This window comes from Girardinichthys multiradiatus, chromosome 6 (assembly GCF_021462225.1).
Source record: "Girardinichthys multiradiatus isolate DD_20200921_A chromosome 6, DD_fGirMul_XY1, whole genome shotgun sequence".
NCBI lineage: Eukaryota > Metazoa > Chordata > Actinopteri > Cyprinodontiformes > Goodeidae > Girardinichthys > Girardinichthys multiradiatus.
Genome location: NC_061799.1, coordinates 9495766 through 9511356, shown reverse-complemented (window position 1 = coordinate 9511356; position 15591 = coordinate 9495766). Strand labels below are relative to the sequence as shown.

At 44.4% G+C, this 15591-nt stretch overlaps 1 protein-coding gene across 1 annotated transcript in view; it reads right to left on the bottom strand.

Annotated features, from left to right (window-relative positions):
* Window positions 1–2470: 2470 nt before the first annotated feature.
* LOC124869474 (leucine-rich repeat-containing protein 52-like) overlaps window positions 2471–15591 on the bottom strand; it is a 29675-nt gene continuing 16554 nt past the window's right edge. The window contains exon 2 of the mRNA XM_047367331.1: window positions 2471–3976. Coding sequence (XP_047223287.1) covers window positions 3648–3976 — 329 coding nt within the window. The 3' untranslated portion in view covers window positions 2471–3647. The remainder of the gene's footprint in view (window positions 3977–15591) is intronic.

Here is a 15591-nt window from a genome sequence, read left to right as displayed (position 1 = left end):
CAAAGCAGGCTTCCAAAATTTTAGAACAACTCAAAACTGTCATGTTTATGTGAAATTTATTTTATAAGCTTTTACACTGTTGTCACATTTGCATGGATGGTTGTTTACAGAGCCGATATGTCACCAGTAGTCTTCCTTCTTGATTGCAGACTAGGAGCACAACATGCAACATTTTTCCTGTGCGAGTAATTTTTATACAAAAGTGTTGTACACAGGAAGTCCATTGGTAAATCATTGCTACCCACATTCATTTTCTCATTTTTAAACATTTATGAGAGGGGCCAAGACCCAAATAGTTTCTACTGTCTAAAACTACTTAAAAACATCATTGCAATTTAACAATTAAAAGTAAAGCTATGAAAATGGCAAACATAATATAGCTGTTGAATAAATGCAATTTTGTTATATTTACACTGCATTACTGTCCTGTCTGATAATCTGACCTCAGACACTTTCTCGATCCATTCTTAGTACGTGTTTCACACAGGAAGACCCACTGGGGTACAATCAACATCTTCTGTGTTGATAATCATTCTAAAACAGCATTTGCATATAAACTGCTATGATGTTTTTGAGATTGGAGGTGTTTTCAGTCTGGGCCAAGGCTCTGTTTTAAAATCCAAATAGACATTCTTTTGCCCTCAGTCCAGCTAAATAAAACTCATTAAGAGCCTCAAATGTTACATGATCTTTTGAAAAACGACAACTTATAGTTTTTGCCAAAAATCTACTTCAGAAAATTTGTTGTCATTTTGAAAGAACCACCATTTTATTTTTACGTTTTGAAACATAGAAAAACATTAAACTTTTGTAAAAAAAAAAAAAGATGATGGATACCTTTTCTTCAATGGGATGTTGATATTTTGTGGAAAATTATATTAAAAAAAATCACAGTTTTTAATCTAATGACCAGAAACATTTTTTATTTTACTGGTAATTTGGGTGTCATTCTGTTATGGAAATTGAAGGCAAATACAGGTCCTTCTCAAAATATTAGCATATTGTGATAAAGTTCTTTATTTTCCATAATGTAATGATGGAAATTTAACATTCATATATTTTAGATTCATTGCACACTAACTGAAATATTTCAGGTCTTTTATTGTCTTAATACAGATGATTGTGGCATACAGCTCATGAAAACCCAAAATTCCTATCTCACAAAATTAGCATATCATTAAAAGGGTCTCTAAACGAGCTATGAACCTAATCATCTGAATCAACGAGTTAACTCTAAACACCTGCAAAAGATTCCTGAGGCCTTTAAAACTCCCAGCCTGGTTCATCACTCAAAACCCCAATCATGGGTAAGACTGCAGACCTGACTGCTGTCCAGAAGGCCACTATTGACACCCTCAAGCAAGAGGGTAAGACACAGAAAGAAATTTCTGAACGAATAGGCTGTTCCCAGAGTGCTGTATCAAGGCACCTCAGTGGGAAGTCTGTGGGAAGGAAAAAGTGTGGCAGAAAACGCTGCACAACGAGAAGAGGTGACCGGACCCTGAGGAAGATTGTGGAGAAGGGCCGATTCCAGACCTTGGGGGACCTGCGGAAGCAGTAGACTGAGTCTGGAGTAGAAACATCCAGAGCCACCGTGCACAGGGGTGTGCAGGAAATGGGCTACAGGTGCTGCATTCCCCAGGTCAAGCCACTTTTGAACCAGAAACAGCGGCAGAAACGCCTGACCTGGGCTACAGAGAAGCAGCACTGGACTGTTGCTCAGTGGTCCAAAGTACTTTTTTCGGATGAAAGCAAATTCTGCATGTCATTCGGAAATCAAGGTGCCAGAGTCTGGAGGAAGACTGGGGAGAAGGAAATGCCAAAATGCCAGAAGTCCAGTGTCAAGTACCCACAGTCAGTGATGGTCTGGGGTGCCGTGTCAGCTGCTGGTGTTGGTCCACTGTGTTTTATCAAGGGCAGGGTCAATGCAGCTAGCTATCAGAAGATTTTGGAGCACTTCATGCTTCCATCTGCTGAAAAGCTTTATGCAGATGAAGATTTCATTTTTCAGCATGACCTGGCACCTGCTCACAGTGCCAAAACCACTGGTAAATGGTTTACTGACCATGGTATCACTGTGCTCAATTGGCCTGCCAACTGTCCTGACCTGAACCCCATAGAGAATCTGTGGGATATTGTGAAGAGAACGTTGAGAGACTCAAGACCCAACACTCTGGATGAGCTAAAGGCCGCTATCGAAGCATCCTGGGCCTCCATAAGACCTCAGCAGTGCCACAGGCTGATTGCCTCCATGCCACGCCGCATTGAAGCAGTCATTTCAGTCAAAGGATTCCCGACCAAGTATTGAGTGCATAACTGTACATGATTATTTGAAGGTTGACGTTTTTTGTATTAAAAACACTTTTCTTTTATTGGTCGGATGAAATATGCTAATTTTGTGAGATAGGAATTTTGGGTTTTCATGAGCTATATGCCAAAATCATCCGTATTAAGACAATAAAAGACCTGAAATATTTCAGTTAGTGTGCAATGAATCTAAAATATATGAATGTTAAATTTTCATCATTACATTATGGAAAATAATTAACTTTATCACAATATGCAAATTTTTTGAGAAGGACCTGTATTCCATGAAAAACCTGCTAAAACCTGCATTAGTTGTACAATGTTTAAAAACATTAGTTTCTCGTCACTCTAACAACTATGTAAGTCCAGGTGACAAACCTGCTCACATACACCTTGCTGAGCACCATCACACTTACAGTATTTCTATGCATACGCTCAAACAAAAATGATTGAAGGTCATACAAACACAGGTGATTATTACATCAGTGTGCTCAGCCTACTTTGATGCTGGATCTCGATTTATTTAGTTAATCATGCAATTAGGATTTCGTCTTGAGAAATCCTTTTGTAGCAAATCAGCGCTGGCACATGTATGCAATCAGCTTCTCTATGTGGTATTACTGAAATGCCAAGACAGAACATGTGAAAAAAAATGAAGATGTAAAGAGAATTATCTACTGCAGGTAAGAAATTAACTGCTTATAACATTTCCGCCAAACCTTATTTGAAAAATCCTCAACTATCCCTTTAAGCAGCTATTGTACAGTATAGTCCCTTCAAAACAGACCTGTGCCTTTGAGAAGAGGAATATCCTTAAAAATATAGGAGATTTAATGAAGTGTTTTACACAAATGACGCTAAAACATTTAATAGTATCAGAAAGTTAATATTGTAAACCTATTTTGGAAAACTCTAGAGGCCAAAAACCTAAAGCATAAAATAAACTGAGTTTGTGTGCTTCAAAGAAAAGCCTAACTGTTTTTTTAATACCAGTTTTACCAACACAGACCGCAATTCTGGCCAATAAATCCAATTCTCACCCAAACAGAACTGAATTGAACAACATACAGATTCATAACATTTGCATATATGGTTTATGTATCACCCAGCAATGGGGACCTCCACCACAGAGACTACAAAAACCTATTTCATCCCCTAAAAGCCCACCACAAATGATTAGAAAGACATTCCTTATTTCTGTTGAATTTCATTTTTTTGTTTGAGAGCCCAGCCTGTTAAAAATACTTAGTTTTAATTTAACATCAGACTTAACAGACAGCCATGCAGGTGTACAGGAGGCACTGTGGGAATCCATGGTGGACCGGATGGGATTAATTCTTTTAAACAGTATGTAAAGTTTTTAAACCCCTGTTGCTCCGGTCTGTTCTGCCTCTCGATGCATTACCTATCTCAATACCTTCTTCCTCATTCTCCAGTTCGAACGGATCGTCTTTCTTCTTGATGTAGCGCTCATAAAGCACCAAGACGACACCCATCAACCACGCCGACACTGTCCCGGCGGCAAAGATGACAAAGCCTATGACAACGAAGAAAAGGTAGTCCCAGGAGTCCAGCGTCTGGTGACATAACGTCCGAAGCTGGATGCCCACCTCACTCAGTTGGCGACCTTGCATGTCAGCAGGTGAACCACACACTGTCTGGCCTTCATCTGTCACACAAACACATACAGACAAGAAATGATGAGGATTAATCAAAGGTCAATGCAATCCAACAGCATTTTTAAATGATAAAAAGCCCTGAAAACTGCACTGAGGACAGCTTTTTTTTTTCTTTATCCCCTCCTACCAGACAGTGTACAAACCAGCCCATTATCGCCTCCTAAGAGGCTGCAGTGTGTTGTGGTTTAGCTGAGCTAAACATAGTATGAGTAGAGACACGTGCTTGTTTGGCAAAATCCCCGCAGCCTGCATTCGCAGATCCAGAGTTATGTTAAGACCTTCAACTTCAGATGAACAAAGAGCTATGGAGTTGCTATTTTTAAAAACTCATGTTTGTGAAGATGTTCTTTGTACTGAAGAGGACTTCTGTTCTGTTACTGTTTCAAGGAATAGGGCAGAAAATTAGATTTGATTTCTTGTAAGAGGGAGTTGGGAGGAAGAGCTAGGTTTGGTAGAAATACACTGCTGAGCATCATCCACATAACAATGGAAATTACCACTGCATTTATATGAAAGCGGGAAGAGGTAGACTATAAACAAAATATGACCCAGGACAGAGGCCTGAGGTATACTGGATATGACTGGAAAGTACTTAGACTGGAAGGATCTAACATGAATGAAATGAGTTTTCCAAGTAAAATACCATTTAATCCAGTTTAAGGTGCATTGATAATACATTTGTCAGTGAGGATGTCAATGGCAATGGTATCAAATGTTCCACTAAGGCTCCACCAGGACCCAGAAAGAGAATGGAAAAAAGTCCAGGTCAGCTGCAATAAGATGATATTGTTATTTTTAACCATTGTTATTTTAGTAACCTAGTAGCACCATAATGACCAAAACCAGGATTATAATTTTCATAAAGATTAATCCCAGCCAGGTAGGATTGTATTTGACAATCAACTTTTTATTTCCACGATTTTTGACATATTTCCTAAGTAACTTTATTGCACCCATAGCCTACTGAACAAATACTTTTCAGAACGTGTTCTGCACTGTTTTGTACTGAGACACCCGGAAAATTCCCGTTGCTGGAATCATGTCAGGTCAGGGGGTCCTTAAATATAGCCCAGAATATTTTAAACAGTTATTCCAAAGCAGATAAAGTGTCGGATCCTCCCTGACGTTAGTGTGTGCAAAGAACCTCTGTCCATCTCAAGACCAAAGCAAAGATGTTAGCACGAGGTCTGAACAGAGCCTCAGTATAGGCTGTTTGGGACTCAGAGATGGATGACTGGCGCTTTCCATACACACTAACGAGAGTTGTGGCCAAATCATGTATTTTTAGAGCAAAACTTGTTTGGGCAAATTTTCATATGGACATTCATGTGGGTGTTAGTGTGGCCAGTGATTTAATCATCTCCACAATCAAACATATGTTGCACAAGACCCACAACTTATTATATAAGTTTAAAAGAACCTTTGAGCAAGAACATACTAGTAAATTGAGCTAAATATATCCAGCTGAAAATAAAAATGCAGAAATCTGCACAAGTATTAAAATGCTGCCTTCTTTGTCAAAAAACCACAAAGCTTAAGGGGTTTTCTGTGTTCTACAGCCTGAAATTAATGCAGCATTAAAATCTTGCAAACACTGATATAATATGCAAACTCCTTTTCCTCACACAGGATTAGAGAGTGACTTGGGTCTTTGTGTCTGCCTGAGAGCTTAGATAACAATGTTTCACATCACCAAGCATTAAGTAGCACCCCGACTAAGACCTGCTGAAATCCACAAATCCGAACAAAATATTGAGTTTCCTCTTTTCAAGTAAACTGAATAAAAATACAGTAAATTTGAAGGTGTCTCAATCAATTTAAAATACAAAACATGATGGATGTGACTCTTTGCAGAGTTTGATGGGAGAGACATTTTTTAGCAACTCTGCTGTTAAAGCGAGCAAAAACTGTAACATGACACAATGTTGCTATAGCCACTGCTGGAAATTGGCATCTGTTTTTTCAAGGCTTTTGTGTTGTGAGAGATTAAAAGCTTTGAATTTCTCTGCAGTGGGAACAATCTTCTTGAAGTGTGTTTCTGCACCAACATCCTCAAAATACACGCTCCAATTTAGCCAGCATCTTGAGATTTAAGAACATTATGTGTAGAAGAGAAAAAAAAAGTTTTTTTTGGTCTTAAGATCTGCTACTTCAACCATCTTGTTAAAAAAAAAAAAAACTTAATTAGAATGCAATACAGACAACACTATAATCATGTATGTCTTGTACAACACAAGCTAACTTACATAAACATCTTAATCTTATTCTCTCTTTAATTGACTGCAGAACAATTTACTGCCTCTTGTTGAAAGCTTTCATCAAGAAGCTGTCATAATGGATAGTTTTAAGACTCTGATAAACACAATCACGAGGAAACCAGGACAGCATTTAAGCAGTTATTGCTTATTCACAACCGTAAGTTCGTTCTGGAATCCGGACTGGGTCAGCGGACAGGATTGGGATCTCAATGAGGGAGAAGAAAAGAGACTTAGAGAGCGTTTGAGAAAAGGTGGATCAATAATACTAATGGACTGGAAATGACTGGTTTAATCTGGGAAACGTAAAAAAGTAGGATGCACTCTATAGTGAGCAGGCAGTTTGAGTCGAACAGCTGTAGGACTGATCACTGACTCAATTCTGAATGGCCCAAGAAAACGTGGTGCAAGCTTTTTAGAAAAAACTTTTAAAGGAAAGTTCTGGGAGGACAACCACGCCTCTTGGCCCGGGGAAGGCGCAGGCGTCCTCTTCCTGTCAGCATAGCGCTTATTCTGAGCTGAGGTCCGCTGAAGAGCGGCTTTAGTTTGGTCCCACAGTCTTTTGCATTGACGGAAGCAGGTTCTGACTGAAGGAAGGGTTCGATCAGGGAATGTATCAGGGAAAAGAGAGGGTTGATAACCGCAAGAAGCTTCAAAAGGCGACAACCGGGTAGCTGCAGAGATATGGCTGTTGTGGGCGTATTCAACTGTTGGGACCTACAGCCATGGATTTCCACATTAAAACTCCGGTACAGACTTTTCTGGAACTTTTCAAAATAAAGTGCATTAACCTTCTTCCAGCACAGCCAGGAAAGGGGATAACTGCGGACTTCCTGTGGCGCCATTACCCAAAATAAAGCACAACTCCGAAGGGGGAAAGGGGGGTAGCAGAGGACGTCCCAGTGATGCCACTGCCCGTATAAGACCCCCACCCTTCCCACATATCTTCCTCTTTCCACACGGCCTTCGAGGAGGACGGTTCAGGAGAGGCCCAGTGCGCGAATGTCTTTTGCTGGCAAAAAGACATAAATTCAACTGGATCCAAGGAAGCCATACGATCACCGATCATATGCAAAGTTAAGTAGAATGAAATACTGTCTGTGTATCCGGTATTTTCATTCATGAGCGGGGAAATTAAGGTGTAAGAGTTGCTTACATTTTCTCTCCGAAGCTCCGCAGAAGCAAAACTGTGTCGAAGAGATCCCCGGCAGAGAAGCTGTTTCTACAAGCCGAGTCTGAAGGACGGACTACGGCTTGCACCACCGTGTTACGGTAACGAACAGCCGCCCAGCCCTCCGGAGCTAACGCTATTGTACACAGAGCGAACGCAGAGGTTAGCTGAAAGCCAACCGCTTGTTGACTGTGGACGTTTATCCGAACTTCATCGCCCTTGGACAACGTTTACTCACCATGGTCAGAGGTTAGGTTTGGGCAGATTAACAGATAGGTTTAGGATGAAATGATCTAAACGTTTTCATGTTATGAAGTTTGTTTTGTGGAACTCGGCTATCTTTGTGCTAGCATGCTACCTGTAGCACACAGGCCGGTTTGTGTTCTTTGTATGTTTAAAGTTAAGATAAACTTTATTTAAAGGATGGTTTTAACCAGAACATTGTTCATAACGCGCCGTCCGCGCTTATGCATTTTAACCCTTTTATTAACCTGGTATTTTAAAGGTATGTGTTGATTCTGGTGCTAAGCTATTAGCTTCTTTTGTTAGCTCAACGGCTAGCCGGTAAGGACACGTGCTAGCACTAAGACTATTAAACAGAAAGGTTGTTGGTTTTCAAGCTAGTGAATAATAGTCCCTGAACATCATTTACTAGATTTGATACCTAAGTAAACACCATTAAGCCCCATTTCTCCAGAAAGATTTGGCTCTTTTCCAAAATACTCAATAATATTTCTTCAAATATTATTTCAATAAATAAAGGCAGTTAATTAGACACCATTGAGAATTAGTCATCCATGAGGTTGGTTTATTCAGCAGATCATTATTTAAAACATTATTTTATTAAAATAATATGTTACCTGATCTTGCATTGTGAAGGGTTGTCTAGATGTTGCTGATTATTGCCTAAGTTAGTTCCAAGACTAGCTTAACTTCATTTCCGGATTCTTCAAGATAATCCTTGGTTCTCAAACATAAACATTGCATGGTAATGTTGCATCACTCTTTTTGGTCATGATTTCCAATCATCTTTAATCAACTTGTTTATATTGTACATAGTCCATTAGTCTTCGTCATTCTTTAATTCTGCTTGGTAGTTTAGTTGAATTGTTTTAGCATAGTAAAGAGTTTGTTGATTGAAATATGTTTGACTTTGAGTTGACTTATTTTTGTTAATAAATTCTTGTATTTTAAGAAATTGTGTGAATTCATTCCATATATGTGCAGAGTTTATGCTGTTCAATAATGCCAGAGCTCGTCTCACACCTTTCTATTCTGTCCTAATACCATCGCCTTAATGGGACTGGTATTCACAGGACAATCCTTAACAGACCGAAATATTATTTGATAAAATATTAATATTAAATAATATTCTCCGATTCATATTTACAACACAACCTAGGCCAAATGCTTGCTCCAAGTAGTGGGGTTATGGTTACACAGACAGCGAAGGATGTTCTCTAACTCCTGATTTAGTCTGTCAGTTTGGGGGTGAAAACCTGAAGATAGCTGGGATTTAGCTCCCAAAGCACTGCAAAAATCTTGTCAAACCTGCAAGATGAACTGGGACCCTTGATCTGAAATAATCTCCATAGGGACCCCATGAAGGAGAAAAACATGATTAATAAGAAGTTTGGCAGTCTCTGCAGCTGAAGGAAGTTTGGTTAAGGCTAGAAAATTACAGGCCTTTGAGAAACGATAATCGTTAATGGACATGATGACTGTTTAATTTTTAGATGGAGGGAGACCAGTGACAAAATCTTAAGCGATATGAGACCAGGGGCGACTAGATATAGACAGGGGTTGTAACAAACCAGCAGGTGGTTTGTAGGAGGATTTGTTTCGGGCACAGATTGTGCAAGCAGAAACAAAGTTGACAACATCCCTGTTAAGAGTTGGCCACCAAAAATACCTGCGAATAAAATATATGGTACGACTAGCCCCCGGGTGACCTGAAAACCTAGACGTATGACCCCACTGAATGACCTGAGACCTAACTGTGGTGGGAACGTAAAGGCGTCTTGGAGGGTCCCCTGCCTGGATCTGGTTGAACTTGTTGAGCCTGCCTTATCTGATCCTCTAATCCCCATGTTAAAGCACCTACAACACAGGAAGGCCCTATGATTGGTTCAGGTTCTGACTCATCATTAGTGGAAGAAAATTGTCTGGAGAAGGCGTCCGGTTTTATGTTTTTGGATCCTGGGCAGCAAGTGATAGTGAAATTGAAGCGAGAGAAAAACAATGACCAACGGGACTGTCTGGGGTTAAGCAGTTTGGCCTTTCTGATGTATTCAAGGTTTTTGTGATCAGTCCAGACAACGATAGGTTGAAAAGTACCTTCAAGCCAGTATCTCCCCTCCTCGAGGGCCATCTTGATGGCGAGAAGTTCTCGATCCCCTACATCATAGTTCTTTTCTGCGGAAGAGAATCGTTTTTTTTTTGTTTTTTTTTTACCGTGTCCGGTCCGGCAGAATATCGCTCAGAATTGTTGTCTGAGTGCCAAGAAATTGCCCAACAGATTTACTTTCACAAGCAGAGCATCACAGCTAATGCTTTAAAGCTCTGCTTGATATTTATAAAATAAACTTTATTATAAACTTCTTTGGGAATATTTCAATTGTTACAGACACGGAGACTGAAATGAAAAGGAAGAAAGAAGCTCAAAAAAGAAAGAGATGGGGAAAAAGAGGAGAAAAGGAGGAAAGAGTGGAGGAGAGAAAGAAGGATAAAGAGAATACAAGATTACACCCTGCTTACTTATACACCTGCAGCTGTTTTTTTTTTTTTTTAACAAAATAGGACACAGTAATTCTGAATGTAAAATGTACTTAGTGAGAGGTGCAGCCCAAAATAGAACGTCTGTGTATCTGTCAACACCTGAAGCTCAACACCTGTGAGTATGGGTGTGGACGCGCTCCTGTATACAAGGTTTCTCCACAAAAATATGCAATAGCGAGTGTGAGGACCCACAGGCCTGCCCCATGGTCTTTGGACGGACACTGAGGAGATCCGAGCCACAGACATCTAAAGGCCCCCCAAAGCACAGGAACCCCAGGAGAACCACTGCCGGGATTACCGCAACCACCCCAGAGAAGAGCAGTGGAGAGTCCCAGGGGAACCACCCAGCAGCGACAGTGCAGAAGCCCCAGGGAGCCGCAGTGTTGAGTCCACAGGCCCCGCCAGCAGCCGTCCACGCCCAAGCAGATCCAGCCATGGACCCAGAGGCCCAAGACCCCGGGACACACCACCCCCCAAGCAGAGGCCCGACAGAGCCCAGGGGGCCAGGCCCTGGCAAGCAGCCACCGGGAGTGAGCCAGCCCACACCAAAGCACCCGGCCGCGGAGACCGAGAACCACAAGTACACCAGCGGGCAGAGACTCCAACCACCGGCAGGCGGTGTGGCGGGGAGGAAGCTGATCCAGGAGAGGGAGCAGTTCAAGACTCAACCTGTCGCAAAAAAAAACAGGCACACAGTCACAATCACCCACTACCACCCTCATGCATACACATAAAATCACTCACACCCAACGTAAGGATAAACAACAATGGACATCATAAACTCACTCACACTCCCCATGCATACTCTACACTCCCAGGTCCAGGCGCTGGTACCCCCTCGGGGCAACCAGTCCCCGGACCCAGGAGGTGGTCCCCTTTCCTCCTGGGGCAGAGGCAGGCAGACAACGCCGGTACTGCCCAGACCCGGGTGACCCCGGCCCAGCTCCCGCCCCGAACCCAGTCCCCAACAAGCCCCATCCACCTCCGGACAGGGGGCTATGTACAAAAGAGGGGTCCACATGGCCCAAAGCAACCCGCCAACCGGAGCCGCCCCAGGACGGAAGAGTCCCGACCCCCCAACGAGCTCCGATCCCAACCCCATGAGTCTCCCACCCCCAGTGAACCCCAACAAGAACCTCCCCACAGGGCCACCCCCAACAAGGACACCGATATCGAACACATCCCCCCGAACCCAAATGCCACAAATCCCCACCCCCACAGGTGAACTCCGTGGCCGAGAAGCCGATGAAGCCACACCCGCACAGCGCAAGCTCCACACACAGCCCTGCTCTAAGAACCCCCGCCGCACCCCGTTCCCCCACCACACATCGCGCCGCAACTGGAAGGCAAGGGCCCTGTGCAATGCCACCCCTGCCCACTGGCGCAACAGGGCAGACCCCACCCAGCACTGCACCCACAACCGGACCCCTGATCCCACACCATGACGGGACAAACTCATCCACCAAGAGGCAGGCACCCAGCAGGCACCCAGGGCCAGTGACCCCACCATTCCCCCCTCAGCAACAAAAAAAAACTACATCACTGCCACTGCAACGACCGCCCAGGGAGAAACACTATCCAGCTCAGCTCCACCATCGCTGCCCAACCAATCCAAACGCCAGTGACCCCACGCCCTAGAAATGGACACAAACTCTCCACCCCACAGGCCGCAGCCCCTCCACGCCACCCCCCAGTCCACCGCCCCCAATCCCCCCTCGGACAAGACAGCCAGCAGAGCAGCACACCTCCAAGCCCGCCCAACCCCCCCAGACAGTGCCAGCAGCCCCAGCCCACCAGTCCACGAGAGGGAAACATGCACCGGCCGGGGACCTGGGCCATGCAGGCCAACCGCTCCAGGCCAAGCACAACCCGCCAGCCGTCCCGGTGCAGTCACAAGACATGCTCCGCCGCCCCACCCACCCGACCGCCCAGCGCCCGACCCCGGGCCAGGACCACAGAAGGAAGCAGTGGAAAGAAGGCCACGGCGGCCCCAGTTACCGGGCACCCGCCAACCCCACCCCCACACCCAGGGCGCCCCAGCCCGCTGGCCACCCGCACCCCTCTATGGCGCACCACGAAGCAGTCCAGCTGGCCAGCCCCTCCATCAAAGCGGGGCCACATCCCAATAAACACTGGCTAAGACCCCACTGCCGGAGCCCGGCACCCCCCCCAGCCGGCAGACCAGGGCCCAAAGCCAGGGGCCGAGATCCAAGGGAACCCAAGCAATCCGGATAGAGCCGAAACGCCAGCACCAGACAATCCCCAAGACCCAACCCCCAACCCCAGCTCAGACCCGACTAGAGAGCCCATTCCCTCTCCCGGCCTCCAACCACAGATGGGAAATAGCGAACGGGGGTGTGAAAAGACCCTAAGCCTGCCTCCGCCAGCTCAAATGTGGTGTTGATGCGTGTTGTTGTAGTGTGCATTTAAAAAGAAAAATGGTGGGGAAGAGGGTCTGGTCTGCCCCCCCTCCCCCCCTTCTGCCCATCTTGCCTGGTCCCCGAGTAATCCGATTATATATGAAATCTTAGTGACATCATGCGGAAAAGACTGAAGTGACCTGTGAAAAATCAGTGTGCACTGTAAAAGGAATCCCTTACTTTTCTCCAAGTCATCAGAAAATGGTTCGGGAGGAGGAGAAATTACCTCTAGAATAGAACTACGATTCTGGGCAGGGGTGGACACGACCTGAGCAGAGGAGAAAGTTCACGATTAGCTGAAATCACAGGAATTTTGGTTATTAATTCTTGCAGCTGTCTGTTCATGGTGCAAATGGATTGTTGGATCTGGTTTTGCTGTTGAGCTAAGGCGCTAAGCACGGTTTCGTGTTGACCTAATAAAATGCCCTGATGAGAAATGGCACCTCGTAATTGTGCTTCAGAGTCAGATTGGTCAGCTCGTTCTGTCATAATGGATAGTTTTAAGACTCTGATAAACATAATCACGAGGAAACCAGGACAGCATTTAAACTGTTTATTTATTCACAAACGTAAGTTCGTTCTGGATTCCGGACTGGGTCAGTGGACAGGATTGGGATCTCACTGAGGGAGAAGAAAAGAGATTTAGGGTTAGGGTTTGAGAAAAGGTTTGAGAAAAGGTGGATCAATAATACTAAAGTCCGTCAGTGTTAAACTTACAGCAAATAAGCCCTTAGCCAGATCAGGGAGGAATAAGTCTTTACCACGATAGTTGAGGTTGACAGGAGTGTGCAGCAGCGGAGAAAAGTACTTCCACGTTCTTCTGACTTTGTGTTTTACTCCATTCAGCGGGCCCCATGGGAAACGAGGATCCGTGGTAGGGTGGACAGGCAGGTGGATGGTTCTCAGAAGCTTGATAAAAAGGTTAGGTTGTTTCCAGAAGCCTGGGTCCAGGAGGGGAAGCAGAAAGGAGACTTAAGGTGCGTTCACACCAAACGCAATTTCTGCGAAAGGAGCGGCCAATTTACATGTTATCCCTATGTAGAGGCGCGTTCAGGAGCGGAGCAGCGCGGCGCGGTGCAAAGGACGCGATGGGCGCGGCGCGGAAGGCGCGGCAAGCGAAGACAAATGGACAGGCGTTCAGTGGCGGGGATACAGCGCCTGTAAACCGCGGTGAAGTTAGTTTAAAGTTGGATGTTCAAGCTCCGCGGAGTTAGCGGCATCTAGCTCACGGTTGATCCGATTCAGGCACTCAGATTTTCCACGATTGTTTGGTACGGAAACTTATTGACGGTCCCTAGTGAACCACCGCACGTCAGAAGAGGGAGCAACAGAGAGCAGCTAGCCGAAATCTGGGTGCCTGACTCAGATCGGCCGTGGGCTGGATGCCGCTGGCTCCGCGGAGCTTGAGTGTCCGGTGTCCGGCTTCAGGCTGGCTTCACTGCGGTCGCCGGTAGTTGGCGTCCCGGAGGCCGATTCATCTCCCAACGCGGAGCAGCAGATCTTCGAACTGGGTCCTGGATAGACGGAAGTACTGCTGAAATCGACCGTCATCCAGACGCAGCTCCTGGAGTAGGTGGTTGTACTCTCCGAACTGTTCCCGTCCCTGAAGAATCTGGTGAACCCAGGGACGTTGATGTCGGCGGCGTTTGTCGCCTCTCCACAGGTAAACCATGATTATACGTGAAATCCATGTCCAGCATGTTCAGTTGAAACCAGCAAGCAGCAGATGGAAGCTCCTCCTATTTGATGATGCGGCGAAGCGTTGCCGCTTGTTGCCGAATGCCAACGCGGAGTTCACGGGAATGTGAAACAGGCAAAAGCACACAAATGAGGCGAAAAATTTGCATAAATCGCGTTTGGTGTGAACGCACCATTGTGGCCAAGGTTCTTTGAGGCTTGAATTTCCACATTCATCTGAACATGACAGGAGAAATTAAGCCCACAGAAACTCCTGTAGAAACATTTCCACACTTGTGAGAGAACGAGCTGATACCTCCTCCTGGATCTCCTACCTCTTTTGAGCCCAGGTTGATTGCTCGCTGATGAGCAACAGCTGCGCCGCAGAACCTGTCGGTCACACCCTGAGTAGCAGAAAAAAGCACTGCACAAACACACAGACTACACCCAGCCTGCACACAATCACTGTGGATATGACAGAAGTTTAATAACACTTTTCTCACTTTCCATTTTTTAACCAGGAAAACATTGCCTTGCTATAAATGATCAGACCATTCATTTTTGCTCTCCAACCGAAAATGCGAAGGAAAATGTCTGGACATCAGTGTGTAACCTTAAGCAGCGAGACAAAGATTCCAAGTACACCAGCAAGTCAACTTTAATATGGCAAAAATATTTTCACAATTATGCACTATTTGTTTTGGTCTATCGCATAAAATTTCTGTAAAATGCATTAAGGTGTGTGTTCATAACATAAGAAAATGTGAAAATGTGAAAATTCATAGCTTTGGGTAATAATATTGCAAATACCTTTTTTTATTGCAATTGTAGGAGAGGAGGTAGCAGACAGGCAGCCCAAAAGAACCACAATGACTTTATTTACAAGAACTAAACTTACACAGACTGGGAATTATAAACTAAAACTCACTCACAAGCAGGGCAAGAAAGGTTGCAACACAGAGGAGATGAAGATTTGACACCTAAAACCAAGAACTTATGGTGCTTTCAGTTTACCTTGGATGTCAGAATATGTACCTAGGTATGATGTCACAAATATGTTTCTGAATGTCAGAAAACTGGTGGAACTGCTACCAGTGACCAGGCCATCTACTGTTAGCATCACAAGCTGATTGTTATGATTTGGGGTTGTTTGGTTTTTGGTTGCGGGTTTTTCCTCATATGTTTCTCACAGTTAAGGTTTTGAATCATGCTTCTGTTCATTATTTTCCTGGTCATGCTTTAGTTTTGGTCTTCTAGTTCATGTTTTGTCAAGTTAGGTTTTTGGATCTGGTTATGCTTTAGTT